At 29.3% G+C, this 20170-nt stretch overlaps 2 protein-coding genes across 31 annotated transcripts in view; both read right to left on the reverse strand.

The window, feature by feature from the left end:
* Mef2 (myocyte enhancer factor 2) overlaps positions 1–262 on the reverse strand; it is a 268497-nt gene extending 268235 nt beyond the window's left edge. For all 30 annotated transcript variants that reach the window (XM_088190463.1, XM_088190446.1, XM_088190470.1 and 27 more), the window contains exon 1: positions 10–262. The gene's annotated coding sequence lies outside the window, so the exon portion shown is untranslated. The remainder of the gene's footprint in view (positions 1–9) is intronic.
* A 3181-nt stretch (positions 263–3443) lies between these two features.
* Positions 3444–19376, reverse strand: Phm (Peptidylglycine-alpha-hydroxylating monooxygenase). Its single transcript, XM_088189576.1, has 9 exons — positions 19085–19376; positions 5248–5305; positions 5093–5180; positions 4937–5015; positions 4742–4868; positions 4622–4670; positions 4192–4337; positions 3923–4115; positions 3444–3843 (listed from the first exon to the last, which is right to left on the reverse strand). The coding sequence occupies exons 1-9, from the start codon at positions 19196–19198 to the stop codon at positions 3675–3677; spliced, it is 1023 nt and encodes a 340-aa protein (XP_088045702.1). The 5' UTR covers positions 19199–19376; the 3' UTR covers positions 3444–3674.
* Positions 19377–20170: the final 794 nt, after the last annotated feature.

Here is a 20170-nt window from a genome sequence, read left to right on the forward strand (position 1 = left end):
GGTACTCACCTAGGGGCGTAGTCCCACGAAGACCCTCGGGCTACCATTGCGCGATTGGCGAACCTAAACCTTTCGCGAGTCGATGTAAACAGCGTCAAATCAACATTGGCAATTGTTTTTTTAGCGAAACAATCAGCATAGGACTAAATGTTGTTTGACACTGTTATACAGTGTCAGTGAACGAACGTCGCACTACAAAACCGATTGAGCCGCGGGTCGTGGACCGGAGATGTGTACTTTATCGGTGCAACATCTGTTGTGCGATTTGACTATAGTGGCGCCATCGATCGGTGACAATGCGAACCGTTTGACAGTTTAAATTATCGCAAAGTCTTCGTATATTATTTGAAAATAATCTTAATTATTAATATGTAAAATAAAAATCATATTAAATTATATGAATTTATTTTGTGATATTAAAAAATAAACAAAGGCGCCCGCGTCAGGCTGACGTTTCAATGACGTTTGTCGTAACACAAAAATTTTCGGCCATGTATAATATAGACGCGGAGAAAATAATATTAGATTTTAAAATACTAATAAATACAGAAATGCAATAATTTAAATCTTTAATAAATATTACTCGACTTATTGACTAATAAACTTAATTATTTAAATATAATTTAATAAAATTTCCCCTTCAAAATCAATTTCTCTAAGTAATATTTCTAGATTAATATATTTAGGGTGCTATTTAAAAAATAAATATTTTGTTAGATATGTGCATTTAAAAAAAATACTTTGCTCCATGAAACGAATTGTTTGTGCATGAATGTAAGCTATAAAGTAAATCTTCGGAAAAGGACAATTCGTTTTATGGAACAATTATTTTATATATGGTTCATTCAAATTATCCTCATATATTTAAAGCGACAGCTCAATTTCAGCCTAATTGAGGAATCAGACTGAATCCAAATAATCAAATAATGAATAATATAGATTAATAAATTTTAAATATATACATACATATCAGGCGCGGACGATAAGATAATTTCCCTCTCGATTGCTCGCGTGTTAAGTGACGAGAATAAATAAGAAATAAGAACATGCGGTCAGCATGCCCTAATCTTCCATTCACTCTCGTTACTTAACACGCGGACGATTTAGAGGGACAGAATTTCACCGCCCGCCCCTGATACATTAATTACTAATGAAGCAATATTACGTCTTCCGGGTGGCCTCTCATAGGCGACCACTGTGATCGTTTCTGATTATGATAAAATATACGAGTAAAAATCCTTCTTGGTGCGCGAGAAAATGAGTATTATTTGCCTCATGAATAAGAATTTAAATCGATAAAAGTACTCAATGCGGTAAAGTAATTTTTGTTGCGGATATTATCGCTAATATTAGTCGCTCCTCAATTTCTTGGGTGCACTGGAATGATGACTTTTGTGTTTTTTGTTTGGCAATATAATTTTATTAAATTGTTGCTTTTTACTAGGAAATTTTGTAGGAACTTCTACAATTCAATGTTTATAATTTTGTATGAATATATATTATATCCTTAATAATATATTCAATTGTATAGTATTATAAGTTTTATAATGATTTAATTAATTCGTATTTTATTTTTGTAGTGCAATGAGACGTGGGTTAACCATTACATATTGTATTTTATTGTTAAATTATAAGTTATAGTTACGCGCCGACCTATAGAAGCCGTCCTTCCGTCTCAACATCAATCCAGTAAGTCTCTCCACTGCCTCTCCGCCTCACTGTTGTCAATATTGCTATAGCTTTGTCAACTGTATTGGACCTTCACATTTTTGTAGCTTTTCATATATTTTAGAGACATTAAAATGTTTTTTCTTCAATTAATAGGGTGTGCAGACAGTAATACATTTTTAAAACAAGCAAAATTATTTTACAATTAAACACTGTTTGATTTGTAACATTGCTTTATTTTAAAATATTATAGTCTTTATATATTGTAATTTTTATTTATCTTTTTATAATATAAATATAATATTTGCTACATATATATTATTTTATAACAATGTAGAAATATACTATATTGAAATGTAGGTATGGATAGCACATACATATTATGATTTAAAATCAGAGCTAAATATTACTTATACCAATAAATATATTTCGTAAAGGAAAACAATGAATATTAAATTCTTTTATAAATTATTCAGTTAAATTTTATAGTTTTATATTAAATAACATAATTTAAACATTTAAAATGAATAATACATATAAGGTTTTCAATAATTAATACATATACATAGGTACGAAGGTTTACTCTATAAAAATCTAAAATTATTTCAATCAAACATTACATAAATATAAATTTATCTTAGCAATTAATAAGATCAAATAATTGTGCCTTTGAATTATACATTGAATTTGTCTTTAAAATATAATATTATACATATAAACATATGTATTTTCCCTTTGCGTTTGACGCGTTTGCTTGTCACACAGGCAATTGACTCTCCCTTTAAAACAAATATAAAATATTCAAGGATATGTCCCGATAAAGCCTATACATATAAAAATATAATTTAGGAATAATTGTCATTTAAAATTATAACTCATTTCCTATTGTACATTGTAAATATATTTTATGATATTACAGTAAAATAATTACAAAATAGTAAAGATTTCCGAAAAACCTCTCAAATGACTAGATATAAATAAACAGCCCTGCTTTTTACAACACTATTTTTATAAATATATTTTATTATATAAAATTAATATATCATCAGTTTGCTGCATCGTTATTGACTAAATATATAGTACAGTATAATAATTTAAAAATTCTCACTAGGTGTTCAAAACTTATTGGATGCAAAATCTCCTTTAAATATTCCAGTGACAGTAGCAATTTTATAATCAATGACTTATTGCAGCAAACCAACGATTTATTTACTTCTTTCGTTTATTCATTCATAAGCTAAATTATTTATAATCATAATTTAATATATTATAGCTGCACGATAATACATTGACTTTGATTTAATTTATTAAGTATAGGACAATAGAAAATATATGATTAAACAATATCATTTATGTTGGTAAAACTAAATATTTGATTAGATAAGATTGTATTAGAAAAATAACATTGCTTAATCATAAAATAAAAAAGTACAAACACTACCTATTTGCCAATAAATATGTCATATAAAAGTATTATTAAATCAATTTGTATATTACGTAAGTTTTTTATAGATGGTAACAAATCTTTAATAGTTTATAAGTAAACATGGGATTTAAGATATACTTATACATTATTGATTTGATATGAAGTGCTTTGTAGAATTGTACATATCGAAGGTGTATAGAGAAGAAATACAGTTTTAAAATAAATTTTGTGCCAAATAATTAATTATCCTGTTTCTTTAATAGACACCTCCGATTTATTTAAATAAATTTACTTAAATTAATATATAATATATATATGTATATATACATCGTATATTTTTTATAAATTCTTTTTATATTTTATCGATAAAATACCATAGGTAAGTACAAGATTCACTATATGAGGAATAAAACATTGTCAATAGGCTTACAATGATTCAATACAATAACGCTTTCACTTTCAAGGGAATGGTCGAGATTTTATAGGAAATGATTTTAGAGTAAGTACATATAAGAGAAGTATTTTTCCATATCAATCCTGCAAGTTCTCTCTTACGTCTATTCACTAAATGCTGGCAAGCTCACAAATTACTAGCTTCAAAATCTGGTATGTGATGCAGAGAAGCTTCCCAGTCTTTCCAGTAATAAACCGGCGGTCCGGAACTGAAGCAATACTTTTGCTCCAAAGGTTGAGTATTCTCCACCCAATACATCAAATAAAAGTTGCACATTTCATCGTTATTCGTAGCGCTAAAAACATGTTATAAAATAAAATAAAACATAAATTTAACACAGCAAATTAATACAAAGAATTAAGTATTTTATATACCCAATTTTCGTCCAACTGTCATGCACGTTATTCATTGTGCATCTTGCTGCTAATTTATCTCCATTTACTATTGGACTCTCATCAATAACTGGATAAAACATCTGAGGTGTTAGAGGATTTCGCTTTCCGAGCAGAGACCATTGATCTTCGCCGTTTTCATCTATCCTGACTTTATATCCGGCAACAACTTTACCTATAAAAGAGTTTCGAGTAAGAATAGATCTACACTACCCAATAGCTAATTGCAATGTTATAGCTAATATGCATACCTAAGCTGTGGGTGTGTGTTCTATAAGCAAACGGATGGATAACTTTATCTTCTTTGATCGTACACAACGTTTCCATATGTTCAACATGCTTAGGCGGTAAAACGCCGCCAGTACCAAGCAATATTACTCCAGCAAGCTTATTTAATCTGAAATAAATATTAAAAACAATGCATTAATATTGAAATTAGTGTGTAATTTTATTAAAATATTACGTTTTCTTATCTTAGTGATATATTTTGTGAACTTTCAAATAAACTGATAAACGGTAAAGCTTCAACAAAACTTGTTATAAATATATTAATAGAACTAATAGAATTAGTTCCAATATATTTATTAGCATAAATAATAATGTTATGCAAATCTTCAAATATGCAATTTAAATGTTAGCTATCATTTTTTAGGCAACTTAATATAATACAATCATGCTTACGGTGTTTCTGTGTAATGTAAGAATACGCCTGAATTGTCACTAACACCCACTGAAAAATAAACGTAATGTATTACAATAAAAAAAATATATCCTATGATATTATATGGATTTTAATATTACTTGGAAATCGATGCATATAATGAACTTGCAAAACCAAGTACTGTATCGGAGAGTCTCCGCCTACTCTGAAACCCACGCCTTCGGGTAAGTCAAGTTTGGGAGCATCACGAGCCCATGCATAAATAATCTGTAATACGAAGTCGACATTATTAACACATATTGTTTAACATGTATATTACTTTTAGTAAAATATACCTGAGATCCCGTTCCACAGGGACTGGCTGCAGTACTGTATTCGGATACTGGTTCTTTGCTTTGCATTTCACCGCAGTTCCTATTGTTTGATAGCAGATTATAGCAAATCAAATGTCTTAATGCAATTAATATGAGAGCATTATAAATATATATTACCAGACTGGTTTATCAGATCCTGGTGTTGTACAACCGTACAGTAACATGTGATGAGCAGTATCCATTGTAGCATTAGGTTCAAATCCGACTGTAATACATAAGATAATAGTTAGTAATCTATATTGTATCGTGTATAATATATATGCATTACAAACCTATGAAATATGGTTTAGTAGGATCAACTTTCACCGGAGTACAAAGATACAATTCATCCTGAAATAAAAATAAATAATAAATTAACTCTCTTTAATGTATGATCTGTTCTTGGTTGTGATTCTCAAAATGGTAGCAAAAATATTTTTTATAATGATTAAAAATTAGAATAGAACTCAAAAATAAAGCTAATCCAATCATGAAATCATATATGTAAAAGTAATAGTAATATAAAAATATATTAGATAATAATATAAAATTATGTATAGATAACTTTTTATACAAATAGTTAATTACATAAAATATTTAGGATTAATTATAGATAAAAAATTAAATTTTAAAGAACATTGTAATTACATAATCAAAAAAATTAGTAAAAAGATCTGTATATTATCTAGGATGAGAAATAGACGATGGACGGTACGCACAAGATATATTGATCACAAAGACAGGTAGTACTATTAATATCTCAGGCGCTTTTGATCACGCATTGTAACCAGGAAGAAAAGAATTCATCACTGGGTGTTCATCAATGCAGGAGTATCACTGATCTGTATGACCCTTCAAAGGTATTGTCCACAATGATCGGTCCTCGAACTGATACTGTGAAACGTGATCTCTGCTGTGTTCAGAAAACGAAATTAAGATGAAGTTAAAGCGAATTCATCGCGGCTTTTTGGACAATAGAATGGAAGGGAGCACAATAAAGATTATCCCTGCGCACGCATATGGCATGCTAGTGAGAGGACCAGAAACGTTATGTGTAGTTGGTGCGACTCAGCGGCAAGCGTTGGAGCTTGGATTTTAAGGTGAATCGAATCATGTATAACATATGCTAAATGCATCACATACTCAGATTCGTGATACTTCTTCTTTAAACTTAACATATCAGCATACACCATGGCTCCAGTGTAAGCGATATGCATATTAGCATGGGTGAAGCCGATTGATCCCATAAATATTGACAACCGATTAAAACAGAATCGCTTCCATCTTTACTTTCCTTCGTATATATAATATATACATATTTTTCTTGAGTTCAGAGTGACATCATTGCGCCACATACTCACTTGAAATATTAAATCATTTGTATGTTCCATTATTTTATATTTTATTCATGTGGATACTTGTATAATATGTTTAAAAGTTATATACAATGTTAATATTTTAAGTGATGTAAAGTATGGACCAACATATTTTTTTAATTTAACGTATGTTATTCATATATAAACCAAGTATATAGAGAAACTACTAAGCATAGTTAACTAACAAAGAGATTGGAGTTGAAGTCACGTTTTTAGTGCACAAGTAAAAGGATTAATGTATTTAATAAAATGCAATTAACATTCAATGGGTTTTTTGCCCTACATTTTATAATAGATATCACTTCAACTCGGTTAAATGTATGATAAGAACAATAGGAAGTGGTGAATTTTATAATAATACATTATAGAAAATTATAAATAATATTAAATGTTATTTTTTTTAATTTATACTTATATTTAAAGGATTGACGTCATTGGTGAAATAATTTCGTTTATTAAATCGTTAGTTAAATAAAGCTTATCAGTTAATTTATGGGGAGAGTATCATAAATATTTTATTATGAATATTATATATATATAATATATATTTTATATGTTTGTAACATTACACAGTTCGTTTATTACACTCTATGGTGAAAATGAATTTGCCCTTGCAATTATACTTTGTAATGCAAACGTATCAAATTTCGAAACGTGACTAGTTTTATGATGAATCAAGAATGTTTACGTTCATTGAAACACAACTTATAAAAAACTGATTTTCTATTTAATTTACTAGTACTTTATTGACTCTGAAGGTAATTAATAATATTTATATTATTGATGTATGATACACTGTTTCATTAATAACAGTAAAAGTTGTGACAAAAAAATTAAGTTTATAAAATTGCTTTTAATTAAAGTCACTTCTCGAGTTTCACATTTTACGGTTGTTTCATAGCTAAAGTCCGAGGTATAAATTATTTCTCTTTGAAATTGCATGCTACAAAGATAAAATGTTTAAGAAACTTATATTAAAATATAGTTTACGTCATATTGTCATACGTTTGCTTCACTTTAACATTGTAAGTACCAGAACACTTAACCTCGTTCAGGTTATAAAGTACATTTTCAGCCTACAGTACTTTTTGCTCTTATTAAAAATGTTTTCTATTTCTAAAAGTATCGTCTATTGTTTTTAAGCCATTTTTATTTACATACTTAAAAACTATATGTAACTATAAATAAATAATTTTGTCAGTTTTTTTATATACATTAAAATTCATTTTAATTTTAACCGCATAGCGATATTTTTTCTTTATATATAAACAACTAGCTATTTACTTATTTATTTGTATTGGATGAGTTTCAATGTTCTTAGAGAAAAAAATACTGGGTATTTTTTGAGTAACTTTGAGTAAAATAGGTGAAATATTCTGGTGAAATTGCAAAATTTCTCGTTACTTTGCACATAATAATGTCCCACATTATCCATGAAAAATTCTCTAAGCTCGTAAAAGTTAAATAGTCTGATTATGCAAAAGCTCGTGGATTTGCTTAAACCAGCTATAACTTTACTTGATTTAATTCAACTAAAATGTCCCTAACTTTTAATCCTATTATATAATAATTAATTTTAGCACTAAGCTATATTAAAAAAATAAGCCTAATTATGAAACTTAAACATTGATTGTTAAAAGCGTAATAAAAACCTATTTGCAAATTTCAGAACAAGTTTATTCGTTACGCCGACGCAGAAGACGATTGAAGATTTGGATGGATTAAGTCACTTTTAAACAAACCTAAGCAAAGGACAATCGGTGTCTACACAATTTTTTTTAATAGTATTGCATAAATCATAGATGATTTCAAAAATATTACAAAATACAAATAGTTCATTATATTATATTATATAAACAAAAAACGTTTTACTGTCTAAGCCCAAAAATCTTTGCTAACATAACTTTTTCTTGAAATTAATTTACTAGTACGCTGTCTAGAATCCGTTAGTTTATGATCTGTCTAAAAACAGACCAGCATTCAGCACGATTCTAATTGCTACTTGAAGTGGCCGGTGCGAATCGCACATCTCATGTCGTTTGCCAAACGTTATCGAAGAATTTCGATTTAAAAGCAGCACGAAAATAAACTCAAAGACGTTAGTGTGTTGTGTTAGTAAATTAGTAACAGCAAACATAACAATGACGCAAAACGCATTTCCAGAATAAATTCAATCAATGGTGTATCAATCAGGAATTCGGGTTTTGTAAACGTCCGGTGTAAAAAGTCATGCGATAATGCTTATCTTTGGAATGCTTCCAAAGCCAATAAAGAAAGTAAACACAATCGAAGCAAAGATACTGTTTATCCAAAGAAGAATTTGAATATGATTTTTAGTTAGTGTGATCTAATTTTGTAATATATTTCCTTTCAGTTTTAATAAATATAATAACTGATTGCATAAAAAATAAAGCTTATAAAACTAATTTTTTGACATTATTAAAACCTACATTCTACGCTTATAATCTACCTATATAATTATTAGACAATAACTAATAGTCTGTTTCCACCCCAAATTATCATATTGGCCAGATAAGATAAATTAAAAAGTACGCTAAATATCAAGAGTATAAAAATTCAACACCTGCCGTATTGAATCACATCCATATAATTATTTTATAAACATTATCCAAAACTACTACTTCATTTTTGACTTGTAATACTGCACTGAGCTGAGCTACGCTGAGAATCGACCGAGACGATTCTTAGAAGCAGCACAAGAAAGCAACAACTTTCCATTCCGACCGTCAGACCAGGTCTAACTATGCAGTCATCTGTATCACAATAGTTTTACTTTATAAATAATATCTATTTCATTCTAATATTTTATATTAATAGAATATTACAGTACATGTTTAATCTATTTAAATCTGGCGTCTAGGATATGATTTTAAGTATGTATCACAAAATAATATTTTTCGTGATTTAATTAGTATTTTCCTTGTGAGATATGTTTATGTGAGTATTTTCACTATGGCATTTATAAATCATCAAAGCATACACCTAAAATTGCACAATAGCCACACAGTCGAAAGTCGTCCATTACCACAAAAACTATTCAAAACTCGTCTATAAATAAACACTAATGAACTCGCATTGAATATGTATTTTTTAATTATCCTTTGTAATAATAGAAGGGTCGCCTAACGTGGGGCCGTAAAAACAACTTTAACAAAGAGGATGATTTGGATGTGGAGTTAAACGCTAATTTGATTATATTTTTTTTCTATATATACGATACTTTAGGTAAATTATATATTTTTTACAATAAACTGTATCAGCTTAACTGGCTGCAAAAGTCACACCACTTGGCTTTCATTCCCGAAAGCTATATTCATTATTTCGCTTCATTATTAACCAAAATATTTGTAAAAAGATAGTTCAAATAAAATCTGATTATAAGAAAAAACTATATCTGTCTTTGTGATAATAAAATACTATAAATTTAGTGAAATACATTGCAATTTTAATTCAATAATATATTTTTTTTACTAAAAAAAATCATAACTAAAATAAATATAAAATACTTAGTTTTTAATTAGTTTTAAATATTCTACGCATTATATTATTTCATAATCAATTATAAAAAATGTAATTATAATGATTTTACAGTATTTTGTCAAGGCAAGTGTTAAAAATGAATGACGTAGAATATATATTTTTTACTTTAAAAATAATTATAATCTAAAGCGTTAAATCTCAGCTTTGAATAAAATAAATTTGTAGTGCGTCTCTTAATATTTAATATTTAAAAAAATCTAATTATACGTTATATAAATATTTTATAATATAAGTTGAATCAGAAATAAAATTGACGATATATAAAAATGATATTTGATAAAAAAAAGATGTAGTTTAGTCGATTTTAGTGAGGTTTTCACATACGAATCGATTTTTTTATCTGTATGGCAAATGGTGATATTAACCTTTCTCTTACGGTGAAAAAAATCAGCATGCTCCGGTGATGTACACTCAGTATACATGCATGAAAATTATCGATGTAAATAAATTATTAATGTTGGACTTAAACCCACGAACTCAATTAGTTAAATATGACTTATTACACAGATATATATATGATTTTAAAAGTTCTGGTTAGGGTTTTTTTTTTAAATATTTTTTTTATACATTTTTAAAATTTTAGTATTTCTAAAAATAAATAAAAATCGGTTTTCGGACTTTATTAAAAAAATGTAAAAATATTATTTATACTTATTTTAAATATCTTAGACTATGTAATATTTATGTAGTTACAAATAAAACAACTACAATAATTATAAAATGTAATAAAATAAAATGACTACTGAAAGATTACTTAATATTACTCTTATTTTAGATACAAATTATCTGAAAAATTTCATATATAAGCTATGTTTATTGTCATAACTTTTTGAGTAATTGCTTTAGATTATTAATCCACGCAAAATAATTAAAAAAATATAATTGCATGCTAAAAATAATATTATTATTTACAAAACATTTTTTATTTAATTATAATCATCTTCACTATTTTATTATTACTATAAAAAAAATAAAGATAGTACAGTATTAGAAGAGAAAAAAAGAAAACTCGATATATAAAATATTCAATAGCAACTTTCCTGAAATTACACAGATGTAGTACCATCGGCTAATAATATTTGATGAGGCTATGGTACATATGTTGTATCATCGGCCCATATAGTAATTATTAAAATTTCTTCAAGAAACATACTAATTGTATTTTGTGGTTTATTTTAAGCATTGCCCTTATTAATAGTTGATCCAATACGTTCTTATTTTTATAAAAGAATTTATTTACTGAAATATTTTATAAATTCTGCAACTACAACAAAACGGTTTGCGTACTTATCTCAATGCGAATTATTCATATTTAGTTAAAGATTAAAAGGTCTTATACCCAAAGCGATTTGAGTCAATATGATTTTTTTAGTTAACTTTTTACACGCTTTTTAAACCTAAATGGTGTAACATTATTAAGAAATTGCGATTTTTTACAATGTAAAATAACTCCTCGTGTTTTTAGAAGTATAAGTAATATACCTTTTAATTTGAACTAAATCTAATAAAGCAATTTCTACATATTCTAAACTTTGTGTTTTAAATTTAGAAACCAATAACCACTAACATAATAGAATATCTAAATATTAAACGAACTATATCATCATGCAATAATATTTAACATTAAGCTAACTTACAAATAATATAGTAATTCCCAAATGTAAACTCTACGTTGATTGAAGCGCAAATTAGATGATGAATATTTAATAATTCCACAATCTTGCGGTTCTACATGCCATTATTATACATTATTTACACTATGGTAAATCCTAACCCATTTCCGAGAATTTCCACAGGCGCACGAAGAGGGAAATTAAGTTTATATTTTCCACATAAGAGTTTGTTGAATTAAATAAAAATTTCAAAGCTAAAATGAATACAATCACATCTAATAGTTTACACACGCAATATAAATATTTGTACATGTTAATGTAAATATATATATAAACGAAGGTGGTGTTGAAGTGTTGTATACGAATTTGACTGTATTTATTTAGTGATTAGGAGCTATTTTGCTTAATTGCGCATTTTATAAATATTCAGCTTTCGAGTAGGTAATTCTTTTAAAAAAAATAATGATACAAAAAATAATAAAACATAATTAATTATTGCTATTTTTGCAAATTAGAACTACATATTTATAATATTATACATCAAACTTGCATTGACAACGTTTTAAAACATAAAGCAGAAACACACAGCCATATGTATCAGAAAATTAATAATGAGCAAAAAATGCTCTTTGACATTTAACGTTCTAGAAAAATATATTAAACTTCGAACGATTGCAATATACTGAGAGTATGTTTATTAGAGCGTGAATGTCTTAAGATCGTAACGTGTTGATGGTTTTCTATTATGTACTTGCTTCATTTTAATAATAGAAAATATTTTCATATTATTTTTACTATAGGCTACTTGACATTCCAAAGATGGTTACAAATATAAATGATAAATAAGTTTTATTATACTTAAATAAGATTACATAAGTTTTATAATAACTAACATGAAACAGTATTGTAAAATTACATTATTAATTACAATTTATTTTAGGGATAATAAGTCAAATAGTTAATTTCTTAATAGACAAAGCAATCCTTAAAATTGGCGGTCATATTAATTTGCCCAAATAATTGATCAAAAATGCCGACAAGTGCAAAAAATGCGCAATAAAATTATTTCGATTAAACGAAATTGAAAAATGTCCATAAACATAGTCTTCCAGTTAAAATCTTTCCTAAGCCAATTAAATGATAGTTCAATAAATTTTAAGTACAATTAATGTATTCTTGGTTTTAATTAAATAAACAAATCTGAACCGAAATTCTCACGCCAAAAAGAAAAATGAAATCCCAATTTTAATCGCGGGTTATTTTTTTTATAAAATTCAGGATCTTGCAGGAAATCCAAAATCGTGATAGTACCATGAAATGTGGAATGTAAATCTTACATTTTCTAGGGAAGCAAAATCTTTAAAAAAATGAGTAACAGACAAATTTCTTTAAAAACAGCATCGTGAATAAATATAAATTATTGAAGGAAGTCACTAACTAATAAGAATTGCTCTAACGCATTATAGCAAATAATGATGAATGGATGTATGATTATGACATTGAAAAATATTTATTCTCTTTAAAAGGCAAGAGCAAAAAGTACGTCAAATTAAATTGAATGGCAATGTTCTTTGCTTTAAACGGCTTACGGGAATTACATAGGACAATCTGAAAATACGGCCAGAATTGTGGAGAAAAATACATATTGCAAAAGTCACACAAATTTTTGGCCAAAAACAACCCCGTCGTGATGCCGCATCCACCATATTCACAAGATATTCACCTCTTTTGACATTTTCCTATTTCGCTGTTAAGAGGACATTGTTTTAAGACAACGTTTTGCGAACATAGAAAAGATAAAAGCAAAATCGCTGAATGGACTGTTACCGAAGAAACGTATAAGTGTATAAGTCTGATGAAAACTACTTTAAAGTGAACAAAATCAATAGTAAATATTAAAAAAAGACTCTTTGATAAGAATTAGGATTGCTTTTATTTTAAGTTAAACAACTATAAATACGAGGACGCAACAGTTGTTAACTATAGTTAACTTAGTTGAGAATTGCTTCAGGGCTTTTACAATATTATCTGAGTGGAAGCAGTACTTGATTGATAGATAAGTTTTGCAACTTGTAACAAGGGACCGAAGAAAAAAATTCGTTATATTGAATGTAAGGAAGATGATATATTTATATTTTATTTTTAATTACCATATCAAAATAACCTCTTACGATAAAGACAGATCGTTTTTGGACCATTTTTAAGGATACTGTAATGAACACAATGTTTTATAAAAAAAGTTTGAGGGTCGGCGAAACACTTTGAATGTCGCTTGTGAACACATCCGGCACACGCCAAGTCAAGGACGAACTGAATTCGGAGAAATAGTGTATCAAGTTGTAACGTCAGTCTTAAATTTGGATCAAAATATTTCGTTATACTGAGATCAGTCTTCGTTACAATGAAAACATTTTGTATGACAAATTGAAAATTCGTTATACTGGGAATTTCTTTATTTCGGTATTCGTTACAAAGAGATTTCACTATATTTACTATTTTTTCAAAAATAAAATCGAATATAAGTGATAAATAACAAATAATGATTTTATTTAATGAATATATACAACAAAAAATTGTTATGTGATATAAATTATATTTTAATATAACTCCCCTTATTTGTAATGTTGGCAGCCCTGTTTCGATTTCCTCTAGCGATTCGTAATTATTTATCAGACTTCCCATATAAAACCGCTAGTTTTTATCACACAAAATCACATGCGGGGCCATTGATCAATTTCCGGGCGATTCATCTAACATTCAGCGCTTGTTAAACTTCCCATAAAAATTGTCAAAATTCTGTTTAAAATTAGCCGCTTGAATGTAATTCAATTTGAACCTCCGGCTGTAGAGCGACAAATAGAGTTTATTTTGCTCTTTCAATTCCGGAAAAAAACACAACAGCGTTCCATTAGCATACCGCTCGCGTGATGGGATATAAAAAACACTGATAAAATTGAGAGATAAAAGGCAATTTTGCGCAGAATCCAGAGTGTAAAATTGTAAGGTCGTTTGAAAAGAAATCGGTGTAAGCAAACATGCACGTGGATATATTTAAATGTCCCACTTACGGGACTTTTTTTATTAAAAAAACTGTATTACTCAGCATTTGTATTATCCTTGATACTAAATTCTGTTTTTAAAACAGTGATTACCCGAATGGGAATTACCCGTCGTAAGTATTTTTTTATTAGCTTATTGTAATTGAACTAGCAACATAATTCAATTTTTACTATTTAATTACGTTATTAATAAAAGTCAACTACTAATTACATGGAATTATCTGATAATCCATGTATTAGTGTAGCACATTTACAATAATAATAAAAGTAACTATTAGACCGTAATATTTTTAAATAGAGTTTATTTAATAATAAGCCGAGAATATCTTCTAAAATATCATTACTCTAGAATTAAAAACATTGTAGAAGAATTAAAATCGAATTTTTGAAAGTTGAAAGTAGTTAGCAATTTACAAATATTACGAACACATATCGTAACTTAATTATTACTTATGATGGTGACCAAATAAGATCCATTTTTGTACTGTTGCTAAAGTTCAAAACGAAATTATATTTTTTACAAATAAAAAATGAGTAGTCATACTAGAAAGTCAATGTTGAATAAATATATATTCTGATTTTTAGTTTTAGAATTTGAAGGAAATAATCAACCCAGTTATTCTGATTTATTTTCAACATAAATAACGGACAAAAAGAACGAGCAGCGCCTCGTGCGCCAGAGTCGTCTTCCGATAGTCATAGCGACTGTTCGTTGAGCTGCGATTCCGCTTGATTATATTTATTGCAAACCATCGTGTAAATAAATATTTTAATATTTATATACGTTATCTTTTTGCTTGTTAAGTGAATTATACTACTAAAAGTATTCATAAATAATAACAATAACAACTATACGTATTCCAGCGCTTCCAAAATGAAAGCGCGAGAAAACAGAAACGATTTTTTTTCAGTATAAATACTGACGGAATTTACACTGTAATTTTTGGAGCCGCTTTGGATACGCTTGAAATTCATATAATAGAGTCAGCTTTTAGTATGCTGCATACTAGGGCATCATAAAGAGTGTGTTAAAAGTATATCTAAAGTGGCGCGATCTGCTATGAGTCTAGATTATATATGCCGAGATGGTATGAGTATTCCGCCGGCATTCGAGGACCTTAAAAATTAAATCGTATTACATTTCTTAATACCGAAAGGCAGTCGGTTATCGAAAGCCCACTTCCATAAATAATTTAAATCTTCCTGCAGGTCGATGGAATCCGAAATCGACTGCGCTCTCTTAAACTCATTAATGAACAATATAAATGGCAGTAGATCCAAGTTCTACCCTTGCGATGCTCCAGTAGAGTTTCGTTCTAAAAATGAATGTTCATACTTGAAGAACTGATATCTATCGATCAAGCGATTTGAAAATAGCTTCATGAATAAATTTTTCACAAGTAAATTGTAATCGACTTTATCGAACGCCTTTTCAATATCTGTGTCACTGATACAACTGAGTCCAATGCTCTCGAAACAAAGTTAAAAAAACATTAGATTAGTTACAGTGGATCGAGATTGACAGAAACTACGTTGCTGTTCGAGAAACATACACCCACAATGATTAAAAATGTATTTGTGTAATATAATTTAAAATAATTTTACAGGTGCTGAAAGCAACGCTACCTGACTAATTATTAATGCGAGACTTGTACGCTTTTTGTGAATCGGGGTGACCTTAGAGCATTTTCACCAGACTTGCATCATCATTTCAGAATCTAGTCTAGGATATAATAGACATTAGTTTACTAAATCCAGATCAAACAAACTGAAGTTTTTGATTGGCAATAAAGCTGACCATGAAAGCTGTGTCTCATCGTAATTAGAATTAAAATTCAAACGTAAACCCAGCATCATGTTATACGATTTGAAAATATTTAACAAACCCGTCGCCAATTTCTTCAGAATCTTCAAAATGTATGTTGTTCCAGCTCATCGATAACAGCGAGGAGTGGACGTCTTGTTTTGAGTGAATTTTCCCGGATCTAAAATCAACGACTTTTCACAATCCGTAATATAATTCCTTCAGAAAATCTGGGCGCCAGTCCGCCACATGCATATCATCCATCAGTGTGGAAGAGAGCACGGGACCTTTCTTGGGTTAAAACCCAAACCCTTGAGGGGAAGGGACCACTCGGGCTGGGCGTCTGAGGTAGAGCGCGAGGCACTACCTAGGACGAACAAAGCAAAGCAGAGTAACGCAAGTGGGCCAAAAGGCTCGGCCCCTCCTGGGGTCCAAGGGCTGAAGGCTGGGACTGAGGTAGCATAATACCTGCGGGATGATACGGGCTAGAAAAACTAATATACCCGATATATATATCCAATAACATATTTAGTACTACGGGGGATGGGGAAACATGCTGGGTGCCCACCCATAGGGTTGGACTCGTAGGGCCTTATTACCAATGGTGCATGCAATGGATAACACGTAGTTAAACTTCCGTCAGTTCCTTCAGCAATTGCAAATCATAAACTTTGCGCGTGATCTTATAGTACGAAATTCTTCATATGCGAGAGAGTTACGCGTTATTTTTCAGATTTTATGTATGACATATTTCTTTCTAAAACTGCAATAATCATATTGGATAAATTACGTTAGTCCTTGGATATCTTCTGGAAAAAATCAAAAATACCATAAATTATCTCATAAAAAACATCAAGAGAAGAACCAACAACAACTGCTTAATACAATCGTGCGTAATCCGTACGAGACAGCAAACTACCGAAGTGGCCAAAATCTTAATGGGCAAATACTTTTTCATTCATAAATGGACGTGATTCTGTTCCAACCTAATGCCAATTGCGATCGCTGGATGAAAATCGTCCTCTTTAACGAGGATATAATTGCTTTTTGTGATGTCATCACAATTAGCACACATGTTCGTTAAAATTAAATCAATTTTACAGTTACATTATTGACACAAATAATATCTGACAAATTGAATAATGAACAGGTGAAGTTAATCTCCGTACGTAAACAAAATATTTAAATCACCTAATTTAATAATATTTTTTCCCATTACAAAATCACTATTCGTCATTAAAGCAGATTATGTCCCTTTTATGTTGTTTTATTTTAGATTAGATATCTGTTAAATATTTATTGGGTACGATGCTTTCGGAATGTTAATCAGAAACCCATGTCCCTTTTTTCACTACCTGCTCTGAATTTATAAGTTTGCAACTATTACATGTTTTCAAAACCATTTAAAAATATTTGTATAAATTTAGTTTTTAATTAAAATATATTTTATAAGAATACTTGAAAAATACGCTGTTCGCGATCCTAATAAAAATATGTTTTTAACAAACGTATGAACACCCGGATGTTTCTCAAACATTTTATATTGTGTAATATATTATATTTACTAGCAGATTATGTCCCTTTCATGTTTTTGTATTTTAGATTAGATATCTGTCAATTATTTCTCGGGTAAGATGCTTTCAGAATTTTAATCAGAAACCCCTGTCCCTTTTTTCACTATCTGCTCTAAATTTAGTAGATTTCAATTACTACGTGTTTTCAAAATTGTAGCGGTTATAAACCATTTTAAAATATTCGTGTAAATTTAGTTTTTAATTTAAAAAAAAAACACTATTTGCGATACGAATAAAAACATGTTAAAATATGTTCCTCAAACTTTGTTTATGTAATATATTACTTTTACCAGCAAATATCTGTTGAATATTTAACGGGTATGATGCTTTTGGAGTGTTAATCAGAAATCCTTGTCCCTTTTTTCACTACCTGCTCTGAATTTAGTAGATTTTAACTATTACATGTTATCAAAATTACAGCGGCTATAAATTTAATTGTTAACAAAAAACATTTTACGTGAATACTACTTCCGATGCTAATAAAAATATGTTTTTCACAAACATATACACTCGCGGGTGTTTCTCAAACTTGTTGTATATAATACATTACTTTTATTAGCAGATTATGTCCCTTTCGTGTTTTTGTATTTTAGATTAGATGTTATATGTTAATTTAACGGGTAACATGTTAACTTTTGTATTTATTTATTATGTATCTTAAACAAATCAAACACTTATTCGCTCACCACCAAAATAATAATAATTTGTTTTATAATTATTTTATCAGTTTAATCAAAACACATTCACAGCACGCATCAAATGACACAATCAATAAAGGGCTTATCTCCTTCAACATTAACTATTTGAGGACCGTGGTTTTTAAACACCGCTAAAACTGCGTGACGTTCGGACCGTAGGAATTACATTACATATATTATATATACAAGTAATCCACTGAATATTTTTGATGTAAAAAAGTATAAATATTGACATTCTACGTATAATATGACTGATATTAAAAAATAAGGGGAAATCAGTTATTGTTGTTAACGAAGCGACACGCTATGGCAGTAGAACCGTTCCTGTGTATGGAATTCATGAGAGGTGAACGTCCTATTTGCTATTCTCACCTGGTAAGTCCTAACATATGCTACCGAAAACACTTGAGAATCGTCGATTTAGGCTTAAGTTTTAAAGACTCACCCTGTTTGGGGTCACGTTGGGCATCAGGAACGGATACTTCTTGATCTCTTCGGCAAGGGTTTGTCCAAGAAGCAGGAGGGTTGATGTGAACAGCAACAGATGGTGGGCCTCCATGGTGGTTAAGGGAGTGCGAAATTGCTATTGTTTTGGCACACTGCGTGGATGTATGACTTTTGAGTCGAGGTCGGCGAGTTTGCGAGGTTGTTCTCTGTGTAACGCAGCCTGATCGCGAGCGAAGAGCCTTCTCACCTGCGAGCAGTGATCTGTTGTTAGTGAGAGTATGCAGCGGTGTGGAGGTGGAAAGAGAGGGGAGTGGATGATAAAGCTGCCCATGCACGTTTATATGCGCGTTCGTTTCGTAACCTAACCGTACATTACTAAATAAATATATTTATTGAAATACGTAACCGTATATAACTTGAATCTACGTCATAGCGATATGTAAGACATTGCTTATAATAATCATAAAATACAAGAGTTACTTGCTTGTAAATAAATGTTACCGTATAGTAGACAGTGATGTGATATAGGGGGGGGGGGGGCATTTGCTGTTTATGAATTTAACCAGAAAAATGCATGTCATTTAATGAAATACTATAAATTTTAATGAAATCAGAATATTAAAAAATCATTGACTTTTGCCAGCTTTTGCCCCCCTCCTCCACCACTTAAAAAACTGAAATTATGTCCTTGATTCTAAACCAGAAATTCTCGGGTTATCTCTCAAATAAAATTAAAAAAAAAAAAACAGTTTCGAATCTATCCCGAAAATGTTTTTAAAAATATGTAATTTCAGTGAAATCATAACAGAATAAATATTTCACTGGTAGATATATATTTTTTATAAGTGAAAATATAATTAATCTGGTATGTGCTTAAAAAATTATACGATTTCAACTTTTCCATATGTAGTAATATATACATTTACATACTTATCATTATTTATTTACATGCGATGTATAAATGTTATAGTGAATGTATATTTTTCAGTGTAGTTGTATTTTCACTAGTGAAGTCGAAATACTATTTACCGGTAGATATATATTTCTGCTAGCGAAAATATAATTTAAAAGATAGGCGTTAATA

The sequence above is a fragment of the Plectrocnemia conspersa genome, unplaced genomic scaffold (genome assembly GCF_051122295.1).
Source record: "Plectrocnemia conspersa isolate PC_06_02 unplaced genomic scaffold, ASM5112229v1 ptg000008l, whole genome shotgun sequence".
NCBI classification, from domain to species: Eukaryota; Metazoa; Arthropoda; class Insecta; order Trichoptera; family Polycentropodidae; genus Plectrocnemia; species Plectrocnemia conspersa.

Excerpts from the sequence above, each read along its gene's own strand:
- Phm (XM_088189576.1), bottom strand. The coding sequence starts at position 19,198 with ATGGAGGCCCACCATCTGTTGCTGTTCACATCAACCCTCCTGCTTCTT. Across the intron at positions 5,016-5,092 it reads GGATCTGATAAACCAGTCTG|GAACTGCGGTGAAATGCAAA; the intron begins GTAATATATATT and ends ATCAAACAATAG. Across the intron at positions 4,338-4,621 it reads TTACATTACACAGAAACACC|ATTAAATAAGCTTGCTGGAG; the intron begins GTAAGCATGATT and ends TATTTATTTCAG.